Raw genomic sequence first — 22,302 nt, 5'->3', positions numbered from 1 at the left:
TGTCTTGGCTACTGTAAATAGTGCTGCTATGAACATTGGGGTGCAAGTGTCTTTTTCAAGTAGGGTTCCTTCTGGATACATGCCCAGGAGCGGGCATATATGGGTCATATGGTAAATCTATTCCTAGTCTTTTGAGGAATCTCCATACAGTTTTCCACATTGGCTGCACCAAACTGCATTCCCCCCAGCAGTGTGGGAGGGCTTCCTTTTCTCCACAGCCTCTCCAGCATTTGTCATTTGTGGACTTTTGAATGACGGCCATTCTGACTGGTGTGAGGTGATACCTCATTGTAGTTTTGATTTGCATTTCTCTGATAATTAGTGATACTGAGTGTTTTCAAAATGAAAGACTTTTATCGGGAAAAAACGAAGCTGCTGTAGGCAAAAAAAAAAAAAAAAAAAAAAAAGCAGGCTGGCTACTGCAAAGTTATATACTAAGGAATATTTAGTCAAGGGAACAGATACAGTGCAGCAAGAGAAAGAGAACACAGGCAGACACTCGGGTTGCTAGAGGCTTCCAGGGGCAAGCACCAAGTTTCTTCCTCACACTTGCTCTGTGTTCTGTCTCTGAAACAAACTACCAAGATCTGTGCAAGGAACCATCACTGGGAAAGCTCAAGAAGGAAGTTCCCATGTGGTTTCTTACTCCCCACTAGTCACGTTGTCAAGTCAGGCTGTCTGACTGGTTGTGCCAGTTGGAAACCATCCAACAGCCAACTGGCCCAAGGGTCACAGACTTTGAATGCACACGATGAATCCCACTGCCCTTTTTTAGCCAAGAGTCAAAGCTTGACAACCAAGGGTCCCCAGAGATAAGGCTACCGCTTTCCTGGTCCAGCTCAGCTATAAGTCAACACCTTCCCACATGGCAGAGCAGGTCAGGAGGGAGGCATCAGGGAGGGCCCTGTGCTGGGAGACCTGAGGGAGAATTCAAGAAAGTGGGGCTTGCTCTGGATTGGATGCTGTCAGAAACTAGCATTTGGTTCACTGGGTTATTGAATATTGCCGAGGGACAGTGTAAACTTACAGCTGTTTTTGTGGTGATTCTGTCATTGTCTCCAGGGGGCACCTGGATACACGGGCAGGACAGGTATGAATGAACCAGTCAGCTATCCCTAAGGCGAGGCTGTATGTGCCAGAGCCACTGGCGTGTGCCTCATGTCAGCTTAACTATATTTCTTGATGGAAATGCATAGACTGATGCTCTGCACGATTCACCTGGTTTCCCAGGCAGGTTTTGGCTATGTGACAGCAGGGGATAAAAGATCTCTTAACAAACTTGTGCTTGACTTCCCAGAAACTGAAATATCACACACACATCTTGTGGTTCATGTTCTAGAGACGGAAGAGTCTAGAGACAGGAAGGGGGCCCCGGAAGGTGTGGGCCTTCCTGATACCTGCCTGTGTCTCCTTCCTCCTGTGGTATCAGATAATTTCGCGTATTTTTTTTTATTCCTTTTACTTGTATTGCTGAAGTTTTCTTAATAGTTTTAGTGCAGAGGCAGGAATAACACTCTAAGACTTAAGTTGTAAATGGGAAAGAAGCTGCAGTCACTGATGTGAGCGGGGAGAGGGACATATTTGGCAATTTTTGTAGTCCGACAGTGTTCAGATTCTTGTCTGTTCTTAGAGATGATTAATGAGTGGCCTTGTTTTTGCCTGACTCCACCACGGTCCCAGGGTGACTTTGTGTAATATTTGTGTTCTGTGAAATTATGATGTTCAGCAGAGAACACCAGCTAAGAGCTCTCAGGGATGTTTTTTTCTATCTTAACCCCTTGCTTTTGGTTAAAGGCAGGTGAATTCAAGTCACAGGACAGTAATCTGTGACACCCAGACCATCACCATGGCTGAAATTCTGTAAATCAGGAGATTTCCCAGAGAACGTTGTTTGTAGGCGGACTAGAGCCTCTCACGCTGCTGCTGTGAGTTGTTGAGCCGTGAGATGCGATCATGGCCGTGCAGTGGCACCTGGGACTCTGGAGAGGTTACAAAGAGCCAAGTACAACACAGACAACTACCAGCAACAAAACTGTGTTAGTCCCTGAAATAGACCACGAAGCCCAGACCCGGGATAATGAAACCTGACCAGTAAAATGCGCCCCGATGTCCTTGTGGGTTCATTTCAGAGAGCCAGTCGGGTGTTCCCTTTAGCTGAATCATGGGCTGTTTACTTAATTGTTTGTATTTTTTTATGAATGTGTTGGCCCCACAGTTTCATATCCTCGTGTCTTCCAGGTTTTATTCATGGCTGTATCATTCGGCCTTTTCAAGTTAAAGCGTCTCAGCCGTCCGGGGTACAGAGCACAAGATCCGAGTAAGGCTTCTGATTCTTAGATAACCATAAAATTAAAAACCTGAGGATTCTCAAGTGATCCCCCCTTAGTGGAATTCTCCTTGATCCTGTCCTCCTCCGAGCAGAAAACTTCCTAAAATGAGTGCTTCTCTATGACCACATCTACACGGTCTGCAGTGGGTTTTTGTCTTTGACTCTCCAATGATATCAATATATTCTTGAAGAAAATAAATCATATCTTATTTTTCTTTGTTTCTAACCATAGGACCTAAAACACATATAAATGAATATTTTTTGAGCCAATGACTAAATCTCCATGTTTAAGGGATGGCTATAGCTGGAGTCTAAATGTTTTGTGAAGTCCGTGTTTCTCCAAAGGACGGTAGCAGACATTTCCAGACAGGTGGTGGATTCAGTGATGAATTACATAAGTAAGAATACTGCATTAGATTTCGATCATTTTTACACCTCATTCCCCCTCCTCATCTCAAGACTTTTATATTTTCTCTAGTAAAGAAAAAAGGTGTGGACCTGAAGCTGTGTGACCTACCATGCGGGTGGTAGCATTTGGTGCGACGCCATTTGCAAATGGAAGGATTAAAACCTGATCTAAACGATGAAGGGTAAAACCCTCTCTTGGACACTGTTGAACTTGATTTGGAAAATTGAAAACATATAGCTCCATAAACGCAGCTCACAGCATCCGTATTCACTGGACTCCTGACTGTCCATCTGTTTCTGCCCCCATTACTTTTATTCTTAATCACTCATCTACAGGTGGGCAAGGTGTGATTAGAAATTTCTTGGCAACTCTAACAACCAGCCAGTGATGCAGAAGACAAACTTCTGAGAACAAGGAGGGCAATTTCAAGTATCAAGCAGGCTGTTCCTTTCAGAGGAGAAGGTGATCTCCTTTTCAATAGATTGCAACACCAGGAACTGAACAGCTTTGTTTATTTTAAAACACAGTTAACTGCCTATGCTTTACTGATCTTGGCAATCGTCCTATTTGTCTTGTTGACTTAAGCATCTTAGAGAGGTGAACTAGAAGTTCAAGGTGTTCTCAGGAACCCTGAAAAAGAGTTTAAGTTTCTGTCCCATCACTTACTGTCTGGGTGAGCCTATAAAAATAATAATTTTTTTCTGATACTGTATTTTTCCTATTGGTAAAATAAGAATAAACAATACATTTAAAATTGTATTTTCTGAGGATTAAATAAGATACTGTCAGCACCAGCACTTAGCACACTGCCTGTTAGTTACTAAGAACTCAGTAAATACCCTCCCTCTTCAATGGGTGGTCCTCCCTTCCTTCATCCTCACCCACCCCCGGTCTCCCTGTCCCCCTACCCTCTCCCATCCTCCCTCCCCCTTTCCTCTCGTCCCTTTCTCTAGGAAGTAAACTCCTTTAGACGACTGTGTCTTATGCATCTTGTTATCTCTAGAACCTAGAATTACTGCTGAGGCCTAGCAAGTACTCTAGATACGGCTGGATTCCTATCTGAATTTTCTGGAATGAGGGTCCATTAACCATGTTAATCAGATAAAATTTGGGGGGTAGGTTCATAAGATAAAATTATGTTTGAGGAACGAGATATCATAAAAACAGTCCAGTTCCCAAGGTGGTTTAAAAGGTGGTGCAAAATATATATATTAACAATAACTTGCCCTGATTAACGTTTAGATGAACAGCACGAAATTTTTGCAGTTGAAAAAAACGCAAATATTTTAGAGAAGTTTCACTATGTTAGGTTTATTAGCCTCAGGAATAAAGAATCCGTTGCTTTGAGTTATAAACAGTCTGCCTGGTGCTGTTTGTCTTGAGTACTGATGAGTGGAAGCTGGTGAACTTGTTTTGGAAACTAGCGACTTACGAGCGTGAGGAATGGAGTGCAGACAGTGGTTCTAATAGCAAGCCTAAGGGCCAGCAGAGGGAAGGGTGTTAGTCAGAAACGGGGACTAACAATCTGAGGTTCTAGTGGAAAGAAATTAAAGGTTCAAAGCGGCAACGCAGGTCCGCAGTGGAGGATTAGCCTTCCAGCAGAGATTTTAAGGGAACTGGCCTCCCAGGCAGGGTCAGAGGAAAGCCAGACTGAAAACAAAAGTCCCAACTTGAAATGGGGAAAGGAGAGATGGCTCAGTTCTGCTAAGACGTTTCACGCACGGAGTTCTGCGTTGGAATTGGGAATGTGGTCAAGGGCGGACCCCGTTCTCACGTGCCCTGGGCCCTGGGGTTCCATCGCACCTCCTCACCGCTTATGGTTGGTTTTGTTGTTCTTTCCTTTGTATTTTATCTTGCAGTGTTGCACGCCTATTTCTAAAAGATCAAAACCTGCTCAGATCTTTCATTACCCAATACATCATTCTTCAAGTCAGATGCATTAACGCCATCAATACTTGAAATAGAAAGATGTGTTTTTAAAAATCCAAATGGGAGAATTAACACACTAAAGACTCTGTCAGGAGGTTGCCAGGTCCCCTGATGTGGTTCCTCTTCCTTGCAGAAATGTTTTGCAATTCAAATGATGATAAAGCTTTTTTTTTTGTCAAGAAGTGACTAGTGTGTGTATACACTGACACATATCACCTTTTCTTTCATTTTTTTTAGGAAGAAAAGGGTATTGGGTATTGTAAAGAAAACCTCACTAAGAAAATCGTAGTAAATGTTGAACATATATCGATATTTCAAATGTATTCTGTACGGGGCCACCTGGTGTCTGCCGAGGCCCCGTGACCCCCCATCCCTGGGCTCTCAGGTTTCCGCCTGCAATCCATCAAAAAAAACCAAAGTACACGCTTTTCTGACGTGTGTTTGCTCTGGCAGAATTAATGGCCCTGGGAAGTGGCTAGCCTCACAATCACTCAGGCTGCCTCGTCTCGGCCCGTGTTTCCTCCTTATTGGAGTCATAAATCCCACTGTCTCTTCATGGACCCTAACTCTCTTACCTCACCCATAACCAATCAAAAACTTGTGCACAAGCTGATCATACAGCCCCCTCTGCTCACCAACCCCTTCCCATAAAAGACCTCAGCAGGCGGCCCTCGTGCTCACACAGGTCCCTCTCGTCCAGGTGGCCCACTGTTGTCTATAACACCATATCTGTTAAACTTTTTCTTTGTTTCTTAAACTTTTCTTTGTCTCTCGTAAATTTTTTTACCGCCCACACACCAGCCCGCCATGACCCCCAATATTCTGTATTACAAAATCATGGAAAAATAATACTTTCAATTATCTGTAAAATGAGCCCATATTGAGATACCCCACTGCATCTGGGTTTGGGCAACATCAGATACACTACTTCTCTCAGAAGCCTGGAAAATTTACCTTTGAGGACATGGAACGAGGACAGCAAGTCCCTACCTTTGGAGAGGTATTTCCTTCCCAGTGCTAATTCCCACATACTTAATGCTTTAGACGCCGCAGCCAGCCCTGTGAGTGGGGCATTAAATTAAATTAACGACATCCTCCATGTCACACAAGCGCTTTCTTTGTTTTCCTCCTTCTTCCTGTCCAACCTGTGCTGCTGATTCCAAACACGGATCAGCATCCAGTGAACTTAAGAAGGAAGTTGTACATAAGGTGACACCGACCCCCTCCACCAAGAAGTAATGGGAGAGGTGATCAAATGTGATCAATGGGTCTCTGACGCGCGCTCCAAAATGTAACTGATCCTTCATCGTGGGTACTGTATAAAAGCAACAGTACACAGACAGAGGCAGAGTAGAAGGAGAGGAAGACAGGAAAGAGCTGAGACAGCTGACTTCTAAAAAGAAAGGAAGACAGAGAGAAAGAGGGAGAAGGCATATTTACCTTGGAGTCTTCATCATTCGGGCATTGGGGCAAAATGGTGCCCACCATTTTTCTGAGCACCCTTTTGCTTCATTTTACTGTCTCTGTGGCTTTGAAACCGTAAGGAAATATGATACTTTCTATTCATTTAAGTACTGGCGAAGTGACCTTTTTAAATATGTTCTGTGCTAAAATTTGATTATAGGGCACCATTTCAACTCCTGAGACTGAGTGCTGGTTTACCTTGTAAATTTTAAACAAGTGGAGGCAGGGGTCTGACATGTTTTTTCTTAAGCTACCTCTCTCTCTGCTTCTCAAGGTTATTGCAATACTATGAAAAATGCACAGGTTTCAGGAATATGTCGATGGGCCAAAATTGCCTTTCCTGCGTGTTCTGCGTTTCTCCTCCACTCGTTTAGAGAGTTGACTGATTACTTTCTTTGCACAGGCAATATATCCTATGGGTCTCCTCTGTGATGCAAAGTCATTCTCCAGAGCAAGCTTGTCTCCACCTTTTAAACCTCAATGAATCTGTATCCTTGAGTGTTGTCTTGGAATATGGTGGATCCAATACCACTATTTTTGACCAGTCTGTGGAAGAAGATAACTTCTACACTTGTGCAAATTTTGAGGTGAGGCGGTGAGTTTGACATTTCAGAACTTCAGGTGGAAAAAAATGAAATTACTGCTTAAATATTATTTTTAGAGCAATAACAAATCTTGATTTGGGATAAATCAGGGAGGAACATGGGAGAATTCTTGAGAGGCAAGTAGAAGGAAAAGTTACGTATACAACAAAACCTGTGAACTACTCCACTCTTCTATTACAGAGAATGGTAATAAGATGTAATTCCTGCCTTTTAGATGGTAGAACTATTTAGTAATATGAGGACAGGAAACTAAGTAAAAGGAAGCAGGACTGGGACTCAGAGGAACATAAAAAACAACAGACAAGAAGACAAAAATAAGTTTATTATTGTGAATTGTGACAAGCAATCACAAAGTCTCTCATTAAGAAATTATGAGTTTACAAGACTCTCACAGGTTGAGAGTAAATTAAGACATAATTTACCATCTTAATGTCTAATAATAATTTTCCTTTTCTCTGTTCTTCAACATAAACAGGTTTCTCAGAAGTCCTCGGAGCAGTTGGCTTTCGTGACATTGTTGGCAAAGGGAGACACTCTTAAAATCTTTGAGAGGAGAGCTGTAGCCATCTCTTCGGAAGAGACAGTAACCTTTGTGCAGACAGATAAGCCCATCTATAAAGCTGGAGAGGATGGTGAGTCAATATTTATGTTTCCTTCATATCGTGGACTTGAGAGACCCATTCTTCCCATTCCGAGCAGTCCAAACACATGATTCAAGTTAAACCCAAACACATGGTTTTAAATTCCACCTTAATGTCACAGGAGCAAGAATTCCTAGAATTCTGACTGGTTGTCCAGGTCAGTTATGAAACCGTGCCCTCCAACTCCAGTAAAAATGCTTCGTCTCTTACAATTCTGCATGCCGTGTCACTGTTTACAAATTCCCATGACAGGCCCACATAATTCAACAGCTCCACAATTTACCAGCTGGACATGCAAATTAAATTTCTATTTAGACTCAATTTTTTCACCGATAGAATGGAGACAGTAAAATTGTCTCACTTGTAGAACTCTTGTGAGAAGAAAATAATCAGTCAATGTGCAGTTGTACCTAGCACACAGGAAGGAGCCCTTAAAGGATATTTATCATTATCTTTATTATTATTATTTATGCCAGTAGAAGTGATCAGAAGCCTGATCACCTAAGCAGAGCACTTTTATTTGATTTTTTTATTGGTGCAAGTAGAAAGGAGCAGAAAGAACGCCAAACTAGGATTCAGAAGGATATAGATTTCGTCTTGGCTTCGTTAATTAATGACTGGCTTTTTCCAAGTAAATTCTCATCTCTGAGATCTTCAGTTTTCTCAGGTATAAAATTAGAGGTTGGATAAGAGTATCCATACACTTCCTTCTGACTAATACTATGTATTTGTATAATTGACTGAAAAGAAATGAACAAAAACAGAATTCTTCGAGTGAGATGTTTTTGCTGCATTTTCTCTTCTGGACTCATTAAAGTGCTATGATGACAGTTATATATACAAAAGTAGCTAACACGGTTTTTCTGGAATTCTGCTAAAAATTGACTTAATGTTTGCAAATCTCAGTATATTCTTCCAGGAAAATTGCATGTAACTCTTACCACGTGTATTTCGCATTTGTCCTTCTATGACTAATTCTGCCACCAATTTTTGAGATATCCCTGTGGGTCATTAGAGTAAGAGTTTCCAGTAGTGGTAGCAGCTAGTGTCAGCTTTGGTGACACCAGAGTGTCATCAGCAGAGGAATTACAAATGTGCACAAGAGCCTCCAGTCTTAAAGGGTTAACTCAGAGCGAGAGGAGGAGGGGGCAGCATTCTGTGACAGAAAGGTAATTAATTTTTATGTCTATTTACAAGCAATCATACCTTGGGAGAGAAATAACAAGGAAAAAATATTGTCCTTTCTTCTCTTTTCTTTTAGTTAAAGTTCGCATCGTGACACTGAATACCAATTTCATACCTACTGAGGATTTGGTGAGTTCGGTCATTTCAATGACACAATGAAATTGAAGCAAATTAAATAAATCCATTGCTATAGACAGTGTCGTCAGGAAGCTTTCCATAAGTGTGGAAATAGGTTCTAACATGCAGAACTGTAAAATATAGTTTCAAAGACAATCCTCAAATGTAAACCTAAAACTTTCCTGTGTAGTGAACTGACTTATACGTCTTTAGGTCTTTTCATTGTATAAGGGGAAAAACAGGCTCACGCAGAACGTGCTGTGCTTTGCACTTCCCGGAGGAGGCCCGGGGTCTCTTTCACATTTGGCGTGTTCTTGGCATCTTTGGTTCTAGAAACTTTGCCCTCTGGCAAAGTGAGGAATAAGTCAACGTTGAAGTCAGATAATCTTTAGAATGCAACATCTGACAAAAAAGAATGAACTATTAAAATATTAACTTGCATTTTTTTTCTTCTTTCAGTATCCTTTGATCACACTTCAGGTAAGAGATCTGCTTTGTCACACCCATTACTTAAAATAGTCAGATAAATAGTGACGTGTGTCTAGTTTTCACTATGCACAGCTAGAAATTAAGATAACCAAGATAAGAGGGAAGAAAAAATCTGTACTTACGTACTCAGCTTAAGGCATCCGATGAAAATTTAACAGAGGGCGGCTGCTGTGCGCGCAGACTGTGGGGCAAATGCAGGAACTTGGGTTTTCATGGAAAACAAAAGATTGGGCTCTTTCTAAGGGAGATTTGGGTTTAAAATTGCTTGATTTGGTGGGGAGAGTATAGCTTAGTGGTAGAGTTCATGCTAGCATGTGCGAGGCCCTGGGTTCAATCCCCCAGCCCGTCATTAAAATAAATAAATAAACTTAATTACCTATCCCCCCAACAAAATTTTAAAAATAAAATAAGTAAAATAAAATTGCTTGATTTTGGCTGCTGGTCTTTCTCAATTTTAATTTAGCCCTGTCTTGTTTAAAGAAAACAGAAACCATAAACATGTAAAAATTTAGAAGCTCTCGATATTATTATAAAATGGATTCTGCTTTCAGAAATAGTTTCTCCTACTGGTTCAAACCCCTAGTGCGGCGCTGTGTGGCTTTCAAACTTATTTAACCTCTTAAGCCTGTCAGAAAATGAGTCGTATCGATAAAGCCCAACATACGTGGTTTAATCTCTACACATAACACGTACAGTTACTATTAACTACTTCTGGAGGTTAATACACTGAGATCTAGGTACATCCTTGATAATTATGTGTGTAAATCCACGGTTCACGTAGTCTTATTATTTGAATGGCTTTGACTTTGTCATGTGGGTGACAAACACTCGTCCTGCTGGTAGGATGAGTATCGGGTCAATCGCTTTCATGTTTCTGCACTGTTAGTGATTCACAAATTTTATTCCCTTCACATCTTAATTCCTCTAGTGTTGTGTTGCATTAAAAGCAACAGAAACCCTAACTAGCGTTGGTTTCAATGAGTGAAGGGTTTACTGTCCTCACACACTACTGTGTCTCAGGGCAGACACTTCAGGGTGAGGACAGCAGCAGCCTATTACCACGGACCCAGGCTTCTTCCACTTAACCTCTCCGCCACCCTCAATGCATTGCTTTATTTTCAGTGGCAACTGAGTCTGATTCTTTTGGAAACAGTTTCCACCTAGTGACTTCTACTTACATTTAACTGGCCGGCCCTAGGTCACATGGGCAATCTGTACGGAAAAGAAGACTAAAAACTTAATTTAGCTTTCTAGACTTCACGGTAGAGGAAAGCAAAAAGAAAAAAAAAAATGAGAAGTGAATGATGTTTTTGTTTCCTCGTAGAAATCTTTTTATCGGAATTTCTTTAAACATGGGTAGATGATATCAGTACAATTATTGGACCAGGTGCATATAAGCTAGAATATGTTAAAAGCTAAAAGCAAATAAAGGAGAAACAGCGGCATTATCGATTCTGTCTTGTGGAAATTCCACTTAATAGCTCTTGCATGCAGTGTGTAACTCATGATCAACTTAGAGACCAAATACAAACCAGTGACAATCTTCACAAGCATTTGTTAAGATAAGTATCTCCTTGTGCACCTGTCCGTAGGGCGCCACCTCCTTTGAAGAGCGTTACTCCGGATCACACAAACTGAGTTTAAAATTCTTTACACAACTTTGGTTCAGAAAGATCAAAATCAAAATCATTAGTTACAGATCATTTTTTTCTTATCTTCCTGGGCTTAAGAGAGATATACTGTAAGATTAAATTTGAATGCCTGAGGAAGCCATATTGTTTTTGCAATTTGAGATATTAGTGCAATAAAATGATAGAGATTTGTTTACTTCTAATAATTAGTGCAATAAAATGATAGAGATTTGTTTACTTCTAATAACTACATAAAGCACCTCAAATGAAAAAGGAAAAGCTAGTGGGGAGGGTATAGCTCAGTGGTAGAGTGCATGTTTAACATGCATGAGGTCCTGGGTTCAGTCCCCAGTACCTCCATTAAAATAATAAGTAAATAAGTAAAAACCTGACTATCTCCCCCCAAAAAATAAAAAAAAAGTTAAAAAGCCAAAATACAAAACAAACAAACAAAAAGGAAAAGCTAATGCTCTCACATGACCTCTGTTTTTATTTCTTATTTCTTTATTTTCTAGGATCCTCAAAACAACAGGATTTTTCAATGGCACGATGTGACTTCTTTTCACAATATTACTGAACTCTCATTCCAGTTGATTTCAGAACCAATGTTTGGAGATTATTCTATCATTGTGCACAGAAAATCAGGAAAGACGTTGACACACCAGTTTACTGTCAATAGACATGGTAACCAATTGCTACTTGTGGCTGTTGTCTTCTGTGAATGGTGAGGTCAAAGGACTTTGGTCTTTTTCAACAAAGCAACTTTCATGCTAGAATGAGACAAAAATGCATTAGGTTTGACTCAGTCTTCAGCCATCCTCCTTTCTTGACCGTCTATGTTTTCTCGTCTCTTCCTTCTTGCTCCACACCCCTTGCCCCTGTTCTGATTCTGACCCTTTCCTTTCCTCCCGAGGAAATATCTCATTTTCTAGAATCCAGATGCTTTTCTAGAAAGGATCTAAAGGATTACAGCAAACCAAACGTGAAGTTCTCAGAAAAGGGAAGAGAAAGGAAAGGGGAAGAACTAATCAGTAATGAGACGCCATCACTCACAGGTGCCACACAGAACTTGGGGCAATTGAAACGTGGTCTATACAGACACAGACACGGGACAGAGTTGTGCGTGGAAGCTTACTTAGCTACAGGATCACAGTCATTTTTGCTCACCGACAATTGTGGAGGCTGAAATATACTTCTCTTTATTTCCAGTGTTGCCCAAGTTTGAGGTTAAGGTCAGTGCACCAAAAACAGTAACTATTTCAGATGATGAATTCCAAGTGGCTGCATGTGCTAAGTAAGTATTTATTTGAGAGATTTGACTCCACAGGTCAATACAAGGCTCAGAGAGAATGAAACATGAGATCAACCATTGCAGAATATTTGAAAAATATAAAGAAAAACATGAGAAATTACCTATAACTAATTCTATCAACTGCCAATAACGTTGCGATTTATTTTCCTCTGGTCTTTCATGAATATTTTCCACAATTAAAATCATACTTTTCTACCCACTATAATTAAGAAAATGTGTCTCCATAGAGTGCCAGCCTTTTCATGAGTTCCAATTTCTTGATGCATTAACATGTCTCTACGTGGCTATATCCCATTTACTTAACTATTCTTCTATTGTGTAACACGTAGCCTGCTTGATTTTGTTTTCCCAGTAATAAATAATGTTCTAGTAATGTCATCATGCATAGATGTATAAAAAGTAGCTTTTGAATTAAAAATCATTTACTTAAAAAAAATTTCCAGAATTGGAATTACCGTGATAAAATGTATAACATTTCCTTTAGTCTTTTGACCGCCTTGTTATTCACTAAACATAGTGTGCCAATATAAGATCCCAGCAGCAAATACAAAAATATCCCCCTCATTGAATCTTCACTATCATTGGATGTTTCCATTTAAAAAAAAAAAAGAAATTTTGAAAATGTCCTAGTGGGAAAAAGGCATTTTATCAATTTACTTTAAACTAATTTGAATCCTCTTAATGTAAAAAAAATTCCTATATGATTTGAGAAATTTTGATTCTCTTTTGGGGAAGTTATTTGAATGCCTTTTACCTTTTTTTTTTAAGTTGTGATGCCTTTTCTCAAATTGCTAATTCTAGTAAAAAAAAAGAGCTAATACTTACTGAATGCCAATTACTGTACTAAGCATTACATTTATTATATTTTCATCACATCACTAGGAGATAGGAGCTATTACCATCTTTATTTTATAAAGAAAGATAATGAGAGAGAACTGAAATAACTAATCAACATAAATGGAGATTTTTATGGCAGAACTAGGACTTAGACTCGGTTATTTAACTTCAGAGCTATTCTCTCTCCTCAGACCTCGGTTATATTTTATATAAAAGATTAAAATATTAATATTTGCTTGTTTGTTAAACACTATTTAATTGATAACATGAAAATTTAATGGAATTGATAACATGAGTATTTTCCATAGTGTATTAAAGACACTTTGATAAAGGGCTGTCCAGTAGATTTGGGGGATGGTGCTGAAGATGCCACGAAGAATCCTGGAGACCAGTTTCTAACCTTTTGTCTTAAATTAGTGTTTAAAATGTTCTTTGGACTCTAGGAAAATAATCATAATATTTGTCTGAGTTTCAGTGAAGAGTACTGAGTGCATGTCAGAATGTCATACATGTGACATATTAGAGATTGTAGATTATCTGTGTTCAGAGTAATGGGATAATCAATGTAAGCTTGAGGACTTCCAGGACCCCACACCAGCTTCGCTAGAAAAGTCCTACAGAAAGCCAGAACTGTCAATGGAACTAACGTATAATTTATCTGCTGAATGGTGGGCTAAAAAACCGCAACACGTTATTATTGGGGGAGCCAAAATATTTATCAAGTATGGCCTTCCTAAAAGACCTCCAGGCTAAATGTTGCTATGGAATTGGGACTTTCTGAAACTTCCTTAACGTTCTGTATCGCTCAGGTCTGACATTAAATAGTATGTCAGCAGCAGCAACAATAACATCCCGCAATCGGCCCAGGCAGTTGCAGGGGAGCCGTGCTTTCTCCAAGGTTATTTCTGGGCAGCCTGTGAGAACACGATGAATGAAATCATTGTGTCCAGAGGTTAACATCAGTGAATGCACTGCCCATCCCAAGTTGTGTAATAGTGTGTCTGTGAATAGTTTCTTAAGTATTCCTTGGGCCTTAGCAGGGAACAGCCAGAGAAAACAACAATATTTTAGCTAACCCCTTCAGAGATGAATTAAGCTTTTAAGAAGGAAGAAAATTGCCTATGGGCAGAGGCATTTTAATGACCTGTCTCAGTATCCACCATAAGCTTTTCAAATTACAAAAGAAGAATGTTTGTCTTGACCTTTATGAAAATGTTAAGATACATATTTCAAGGCCATGTGTTAACCTGTGGATAATATTATGATAAGCTTTGTTTTATAAGTAGAAGGCAATAAGAAAAAATAAATGAGATGTTCAGGTGTCACATTCGTGGCCTGACCTCAGCTTTGCCTCTATTTTACATGTAATCGATATTTCAAGCTGACAGATAATTTTAGTGATTCGGGTTGGTGGAATCTCAGCAGCATTAAGAATTTTTAAATAGAGAAAGAAACAAGTTAGTAGAATGGAAAGAGCACAAATTGTGGAGTGAGGAAGATCTGAGTTTGAATTTTAATTTCATCAATTACAATGTGGAGAAGTGAGTTCCTTGATCCCAGTTTATCAATCTGTAAAACAAAATAACACACCTACAACTCAGAGTCACTGGGAAAAATAAATGAGATGCTGTATGTAAATAACAGCGTCTAACAATTAGAAAAAAATATTAGGATCGATAAATTTAATGATATTCAGTTTTACTATATACAAATTTCACATGTGTCGGTTTTTTTAACTCCTAGTAGAAAGAATCTTCAAATAACCAAAAAATTCAAACCATCAACTGTAAATTTGCCTTTGACTGAACCTTTAAAAAACCTTGTGTTGTAGGTTTTTGTGTGTTTTAGGAAAAAATGAACTATCTATTTAACCTTACCCCAAAGACATTATACTTTTGATCAAAGCATATCCAGCATATGCCAATCTTCTTATATTTATTGAGTGATGAAGTGAGAATTGTTTAAAATATTGATCTAGAAGTAAGTACTTCATAAGCCTGAGTAATCCATTTTTTTTTAATATATTTTTATTGAGGTATAGTCAGTTTACAATGTTGTGTCAATGTCTGGTGTACAGCACAGTGCTTCAGTCATACGTGAACATACACGTATTCCTTTTCATATTCTTTTTCACCATAGGTTACTACAAAATATTGAATATAGTTCCCTATGCCATACAATACGAATTTGCTGTTTATCTATCCAAGTTTTATTTATCTGCATGTATATTTTCTGCTAAAGAAAACAAGGTCTGCAAATAATTTTTATAATATTTCTATCAGATTAAATTATTATTCTTTTAAACAAAAAGGACCTACTGTGTAGCACAAGGAACTATATTCGCTTTCTTGTAATGAGCCGTAATGAAAAAGAAAGTGAAAATATATATATGTATATCTATGTATAACTGAATCACTTTGCTGTACACCTGAAACTAACATTGTAAATCGACCAAACTTCAAAAAAAATGAATAAAATATGCATAGAAAAATTTTAAAACTCAACTTAACCAGTAAGTCCTATTCACTGAGAATTTAGATTTTATATTACCTTGAGTTGGATTTTTTTTTTAAAGCAGCTGATTCCTCCTAAGAGATCAAATGGCTAATTTAACCTAAATTCAGTAAGACGGTAGAGCCAACAGATGAGGGTTCCTAATTGAATTTGATCGCTGGAGTAGTCACAGTTTAAAGATTCCACATATGATTTCTGAAGAAGAGACCATCAAATATGACCAGGGTAGTGTTCATCGGTAACCACGAGTACACTTTCTCCCTCTAGGTATACCTTTGGTCAACCCGTGCAAGGCAGAGCCCAAATCCGGGTGTGCAGAGAATTTCCTTCCTCTGGGAATTGTGAGAAAGCCAGCAATGAAATATGTGAACAATTTGTTGCACAGGTACGGATCATAATCTTTACTCTAAAAAAGGGTTCTTGTTCACTTTCATTTTTATTCTTTCTTTGACTCCATTTACAAAGGGGACTGAACAACATTATCTTCATTCTGTAAATAATGGAGGTTGCAGCTAAGTGAGGTGAGGAATGAGGAGACAATGCCATGTGTAACTCATTCTCTAGGCCAAGGCAATTGCTAGCCACCTATATATTAATAGAATTTTTAGAATTTGAAAGATTTTATTGATTGGCTTCCTTGTTTTAAATGCTGTTTAGGTGACCTCTCTGATCTTTCTTTGGGGGAAATCATTAATCATCCTTTTACATAAATGAATCCCTGATAGACTCACCATGCAAATTAGGATTGTCCTTTTGAAAAAAGTTCATTTGCAAACACCTGCAATTCCGAGTATCTACTTTTATTACTTTAGATTTGAAGTTGACTTTCATAGCCATCATTTGCTTTCTCCATCTAGAGCGTCGTAACCTGAAGTAAATAATTCTGTCCATCTCTTTGAGGATGCCCATTGGGCTTTGAAAGTGAAATCTGTATCCACACAGTTTATATTTTAATTCTGATTGTCCTAAACTCACCACATTTGGTGAACATCCTTTAGGTAAATAACAATATTCGGTTAAGACGGACAGAAACGTATTGTTCAGATAGGGATTACAGACTAAGAAAGGGTGAGTAGAAGTCTTTCACATCAGTAGCACGGTATTCTGCCATGTGGTTATAATGTAATGTAATCGATCATTTTACCCAGGTGATGGGTGTTCGTTCAGGTAATGTTTCACTCTACCCCAGTGTTAGAAATGCGATAATAAACAACCTGCTAAAACTATATATATGGGAGGTTTTATGTATCTGAAATAGATTCCTTGGAGCAGGTTTCCTGAGTCAGTAGATAAATGATAAATAGAACCGTATATAGCTTTAATTTTTTAAAGTATTAGCATACTGTTGTTCAAAAAGTTTTTAAGCCTTCAATTTCCTATCAGCAATATCTGAGAATACTATATTTTTCCAAATTACTGCCAACGATATGTAAGTTAAAGAAGTTTTGCTGTTTCGATAGTCACAGATTTATTCTGATTTGCATTATTAGAGTTTGAGCATACTTTCATATTTTCGTTATCAGTTTCGATTTGTTCTTTTGAAAACTCTTAATTACCTCTGCTTTTTCCTGTTCCTGTGAAATTAAAACTTTATTTAATTATAAATATTAATCAGTCTCTATTCTCGAAGTGAATTTTTAAAGCCTGTTATTTAAATGTTGACTTTGTGGTATTTTTGAAATACCGAAGTTCCCAATGATTCTGAGTTCTCAGCCTTAGAAAAAGTTCTCACTTGCCAGTGTGCTGTACATGTAGCTAAGTATGCTTCTGAGATTCCAAAATTTTACCTAATCAATGGAACATAGTTTTCGATTATGTTCTAAAATAAATAAAATTTTCTTCCAAATGGATGTTCAGTTGTTAGCACCTAATCTTATACAACTTGGCTCTCCCTCTTTATCCTAAATCATGCTCATAAAAAGATTCATCTATTTTATTGGCCTTACTCTGACTTTTGCTTTTGTTTTTTGTTTCCTAATATTACTTTTTGCTTCTAAATAATTTATTTTAGTTGTCATCTTATTAGTTCTTTTCCCTAAAATTTTAGTTTATTTTGGTGGTCTAAAACAATGTTCGTTGCAAAAAAAAAAGTTAGTTGCTTCTTTTTGTTAAAAGCACATTCAGTGTTTTGCATTTTCCTTCAACCACAGCTTAACACCATAGAATTTTTTGTTGCAAAGTGTTTTCCCTGAACATTTATAACATCTAGATCCTTGTTGGTTTACTTTACATTTTCTCTTTGACTCAGGGATGACCAGAAAATATCTTTCTCTTCATTCCAAAGCAATTAATGCCCTTCTGGTTACTTTTTATAACTTCATTTTAATTTGATTGTGTTATAAATAGATAAAGTAAAGTTGCCCTTTTTTGCCCTTGCTGATATGATCATTGCTAATTCAGAGGAGCACATACTCTGGTGTCAGAAAGCCGAGTGAGCGCCACACGTCCTGACTGTGTAACCTTGGGCAGATCATATATCCCACAGTCCATTCATCCATATAAGGCAGCTGCTAATAGTGTTCAGGTCATATGTCAGTTTTGAAGATCAATGAATTGATATGCCCCTCACATTTTAAATGTGGAATTAATAAACACTTTGTTTTAAAACAGAACTGGATCTAGATTTCTCTAATCACTGATGTCACTCCTGAAAGATGATCTGCTGTTTTTTCTTCATTTTAAATGAACAATTTGCCTTAAAAAGTGTTTTGGTGCTATCCGTTTGAAGAGTGCTTCCATTCCACCTGTTTTTAATGCCTCTCAAGATGATTTTAATTTCTTAATCTTAAAATATCATTCAGTTCCATTTTCATTCTTTGATTTGTTCCCATCTACACTGTTTTCCAGGAGAATATCTCTGAAGTCTGTAAATTAGACGTTTTACCTCCTTGTTAGAGCAGACCGGTAGCTAGATATGAGCACAGAAAGGGGGACACAGGCCAAATGGTACAAATTAGGCAAAAGAGAAGGGCACAGGCCAAACACAGGAAGCCACACATCATGTAAGCACCAGGGGTCCCTGGGCAGAAAAAGAAAAACAGGAACCTCTGGGCTAATAAGTGGTCATCACACCTTTTGAGGTGATGAGTGACCTGGAGGCTACAAAGAAAGGTGAGAAAAGACAGGAGTCTCCAGTGTCCTAATGTAACCTTTTGCTCATTATGCCCTCATTTCAATAAAATCAGCCTTGCAGATTAGAAGTACCCATCATGCACCGAAACCATGACACTTCCAATCCAAGTATCTCTCGTCCCTTCAAGAAAGTGGAGTTGGGATAAAAAAAATCAGGGAACACAACCGCAAACCCTTCCCTCCCCCAATGAATATTCTGCCCATTCATTTTTACACCCTATGTAACCAACTTGCCAAAGAACCTCAGAGCAGCCACTCACCTGAGCCTGCCCTCTCTCCCCTTGGCAATGTACTATCCACCCCTTAATAAATCCTCACTTTACTTTCTTAACCCCTGTGTCTTGTCTCTGAATTCTTTCTGGGACGGGGCGAGGACCTGGACACCGGCAACATCTACCAGCAACATTCTTACTTTGTTTTAACTGCTGATGAAAATTGCCCCCATCTCCTCCTCCTTATGTAATTCTTGGTCATCTCAACACGTTTGTGAAATGGAGTTACCAGGCAGTGGAGGGAGTTGGTAACTGTGCTGAAACGCTGTTATTTTTTAAAAGACTTCTAAATCCCTAACTTTTTCATTATGCTTTCTCTTTATTTTTCAGTTGAGAAATGGTTGCATTTCTCAAATGGTAAATACCAAAGTCTTCCAACTCTACCGTTCTGGACTTTTCATGTTATTTCAGATCACCGTAACTGTTACGGAAACTGGGACAGGTAATGCTTGTGTTTTATGGGCAACCTGGGGATATATGCAGCTGACTGGGGGAAGTTTATTGAGTTAGCAATACTCACCAAATACAGGTCAATAATTGGTCAACATAGTAAAGTGAAGGACATTGCCAAAAGGCGAACTGAAGGGTTACTTTTGAATAAGATTTTCCCAATAAGACTTAAAATAAAATAGAATGATTATGTAAATGCTACATGTTTAATCTGCTCTGTGCCTCCATCAATAAGACAGAGGAGCTTCCCTCTGAGGGAGCAGAGCCAGCTAAAAAATGACGTATCTCTTTTTAACTTTGTGTAAGTCAGTCGATAATCAATTGCCAGGGTCTAATCGTTGATTTAATGCTAGAGTTCACAGTCTACATCTAGAATGTCAAATCCAGCTCCTCCCCTGTTTATGTCAAAAAAGTGTTATTGGAACACAGCTGTATTTGTTGACCTTGCAAAAGACTATAACAACAGAGTAGCTGCACCAGAGACGTGTGGGTCACAGGCTTAGAATAACAACTATCAGATCCTTTACAGAAGTTTGCCAATTTCTGATTTAACACAATTGGGTACATTTGCAAGTACAAAAATTACTAGTGAAAAATATGCAAGATGGTGCATAATGACTGCTCAAAATATTTGTTGAAAGAATGAAAAAGAAAAAGAGGACAGTAAGATTGAATTTGGGGTGGGGAAAACCAGATTCAATTACTAATAACTGTTACTTGAAAACGACTGGGATAATATTTATAAAGGGCTTTATATAAATGTACTAGATCAGTATTGTGATGCCATTCATAGTGGGTAAGTCTGACACATTTATACTGTAACTTAGCGAGATATGTTTGCCTTCACTTATTACATGCTTTGTTGATTTCACAATGCATTTCAATGTACTTTGCTATCAGATTTTTTTTGAATCTGATAAAAGTCTGCAAACGGTTATCCTGCAGGCTAAAGAATGATTCCAGGAAGTGTAAGCCTTATTCTTGAGATGTCTGTGACATTCTCTGTCATGCAGAGAGTTACCAGCCAGAGCTGGGTTGAATAGTAGGAGGAAGGAAGTTGTGCTTTCTCCTGCTTCTGATTCAATTATTTCCATGTTAATTACATTATTCAATTTGATGAATTCTATAACCAGATAGAGAGTACTCTGGAGCCTTGCTCCCCGCTCCCACACCTCCCTTCCAATGCAGAACAAGAACATAATTCTGCATGTAGATGTTTGCACAAGTGTAAAGAAAATCTAAGCTATTTGTTTTTTTGAAATTCTCGATCAAATGATTAATCCTCTTGAACACTGTTCTTCGTGTCTTACAGGTGTGCAGATCAGTGAAAAGTCTTCTGTTTCTATCACTCAAGTGCTTGGGAGTGTTAGCTTTGAGAACATGGTCCCTTTCTATAGAAGAGGAATTTCATATTTTGGAACTGTGGGTTTGACTTAAAAAAATATATATGTTCTCATTTCATTTTCTTAGATCATAGAATGCCCCTTGAAAATTTCTGGACACTTTCTTCCTACCTTCATCACTCATTTGTAACATTACTGCATCCGATATACTGGAAAAAGCCCTAGGCTGAAAGAAAATGATAGATAATATTATAGCTATTTCCATATTATATACTTATTTAATAGAACATCTTTCTGTCCGCTGGAATTTAAGAAAATTACAAATAAACGATCCCACCTGTGAATAGAAAATTTCTTTTACGTAGAAATGTGACGTTTTGAATTTTAAAAATGAATGCTTCTTTTTGTGTGTGTGCAGCTTAAATTTTCTGGTCCTAATAACATACCGATGGTGAACAAGTTATTGCAACTGGAGCTCAATGACAAATTTGTAGGAAATTACACGACAGACGAGAACGGAGAAGCTCAGTTTTCCATCGACACTTCAGAGATGTTCGATCCGGAGTTCAGCCTGAAAGTAAGATAGAGCCGATGAGATCTCACGGAGGATTTGAATGTCAGGAATTTTGTACATTAGGAATCTCTTAAAAGATAATGTGTATTGAGGATAGATTTTTAACAAAGCCTTAAAATTTAGGATATCTCCTACGTTTGCCTGTTCATTAAATAATACATGAGAATACTTATTCAAGAGGACGAGATAAGAGCTTGTTTCAATTGTTAGACATTCTCTAATGGCCCATATTTTCCTCTGAGACACTAGAAATAGCTCATGAAAATGAGTTGGCTTTTTTCCTTTGATCATTCCACACCCAGACAAGAGAGCTGCTATGATTTCTCTTTTTTCTGCTTAAACAGAATTTTTGCAGTTAAACAATTTCTGAGTGTTCAAATGTAGCTGAAAAACACAAGGCCTAAGGCTACTCTCTGACTTCAATGACAAAATAAAAGTCAGCAATTCGTTGTAGACCTAATGAAATAGTCACTCAGTTAGTCATGTGTTATATATACAAAAAGAGGAGGGCGCTGTTCGTGTTTTACTTCCCATAACTTAACGTCGAAACGTCAGTCACAGGCTGATCCCTCCCTGCTTTGAAGAGATGAGACCTCATAAATCCCGTGCCTGGAAGCTCTTTGTAGCTCTAAAATCCTGTTTTCTTTTATCTCTTCAGGCCACATATATCCGACCTAAGAGCTGCTACCTTCCCAGCTGGTTAACGCCCACTTACTCGGAAGGTTATTTCCCAGTCCGGCGCTTTTACTCGCGAACCAACAGCTTCCTGACGATCGTGCCCGAAACGAAGCAGCTTAGATGCGATCAGCAGGAGGTGGTTACTGTGTATTACTCCCTAAACAGTGAAGCACATAGCGGTGATTCCGGTATAAACTTCTTCTATCTGGTAAGTCTCCGCCGGCGGGTTCACGGATCTGCTCAGCGCAGTGCAGCTCAGGACGCGCGCATCAGTCGTGCCCTGTTAATCCGCGTGAACCAGCCTTCTCACTTCGCTGCCGGCCGCTACTGGATCGTTGCAGGACAAACCCAGAAACAAATAAAGAAATGCATAGAAAGATCCGAGGCAATT

At 38.7% G+C, this 22,302-nt stretch overlaps 1 protein-coding gene across 1 annotated transcript in view; it reads left to right on the top strand.

Annotated features, from left to right (window-relative positions):
• Window positions 1–6,034: 6,034 nt before the first annotated feature.
• Window positions 6,035–22,302, top strand: part of LOC105098235 (ovostatin homolog 2) — a 40,591-nt gene continuing 24,323 nt past the window's right edge. The window contains exons 1-12 of the mRNA XM_031444140.2: window positions 6,035–6,206; window positions 6,535–6,718; window positions 7,212–7,368; window positions 8,639–8,691; window positions 9,139–9,159; window positions 11,315–11,483; window positions 12,009–12,093; window positions 15,730–15,847; window positions 19,197–19,308; window positions 20,629–20,738; window positions 21,078–21,236; window positions 21,892–22,119. Coding sequence (XP_031300000.2) covers window positions 6,142–6,206; window positions 6,535–6,718; window positions 7,212–7,368; window positions 8,639–8,691; window positions 9,139–9,159; window positions 11,315–11,483; window positions 12,009–12,093; window positions 15,730–15,847; window positions 19,197–19,308; window positions 20,629–20,738; window positions 21,078–21,236; window positions 21,892–22,119 — 1,461 coding nt within the window. The 5' untranslated portion in view covers window positions 6,035–6,141. The remainder of the gene's footprint in view (window positions 6,207–6,534; window positions 6,719–7,211; window positions 7,369–8,638; window positions 8,692–9,138; window positions 9,160–11,314; window positions 11,484–12,008; window positions 12,094–15,729; window positions 15,848–19,196; window positions 19,309–20,628; window positions 20,739–21,077; window positions 21,237–21,891; window positions 22,120–22,302) is intronic.

The sequence above is a fragment of the Camelus dromedarius genome, chromosome 25, assembly GCF_036321535.1.
Source record: "Camelus dromedarius isolate mCamDro1 chromosome 25, mCamDro1.pat, whole genome shotgun sequence".
Classification (NCBI taxonomy): Eukaryota; Metazoa; Chordata; class Mammalia; order Artiodactyla; family Camelidae; genus Camelus; species Camelus dromedarius.
The sequence above is the reverse complement of the archived record's forward strand: the minus strand, read 5'-3'. Positions and strand labels throughout refer to the sequence as shown.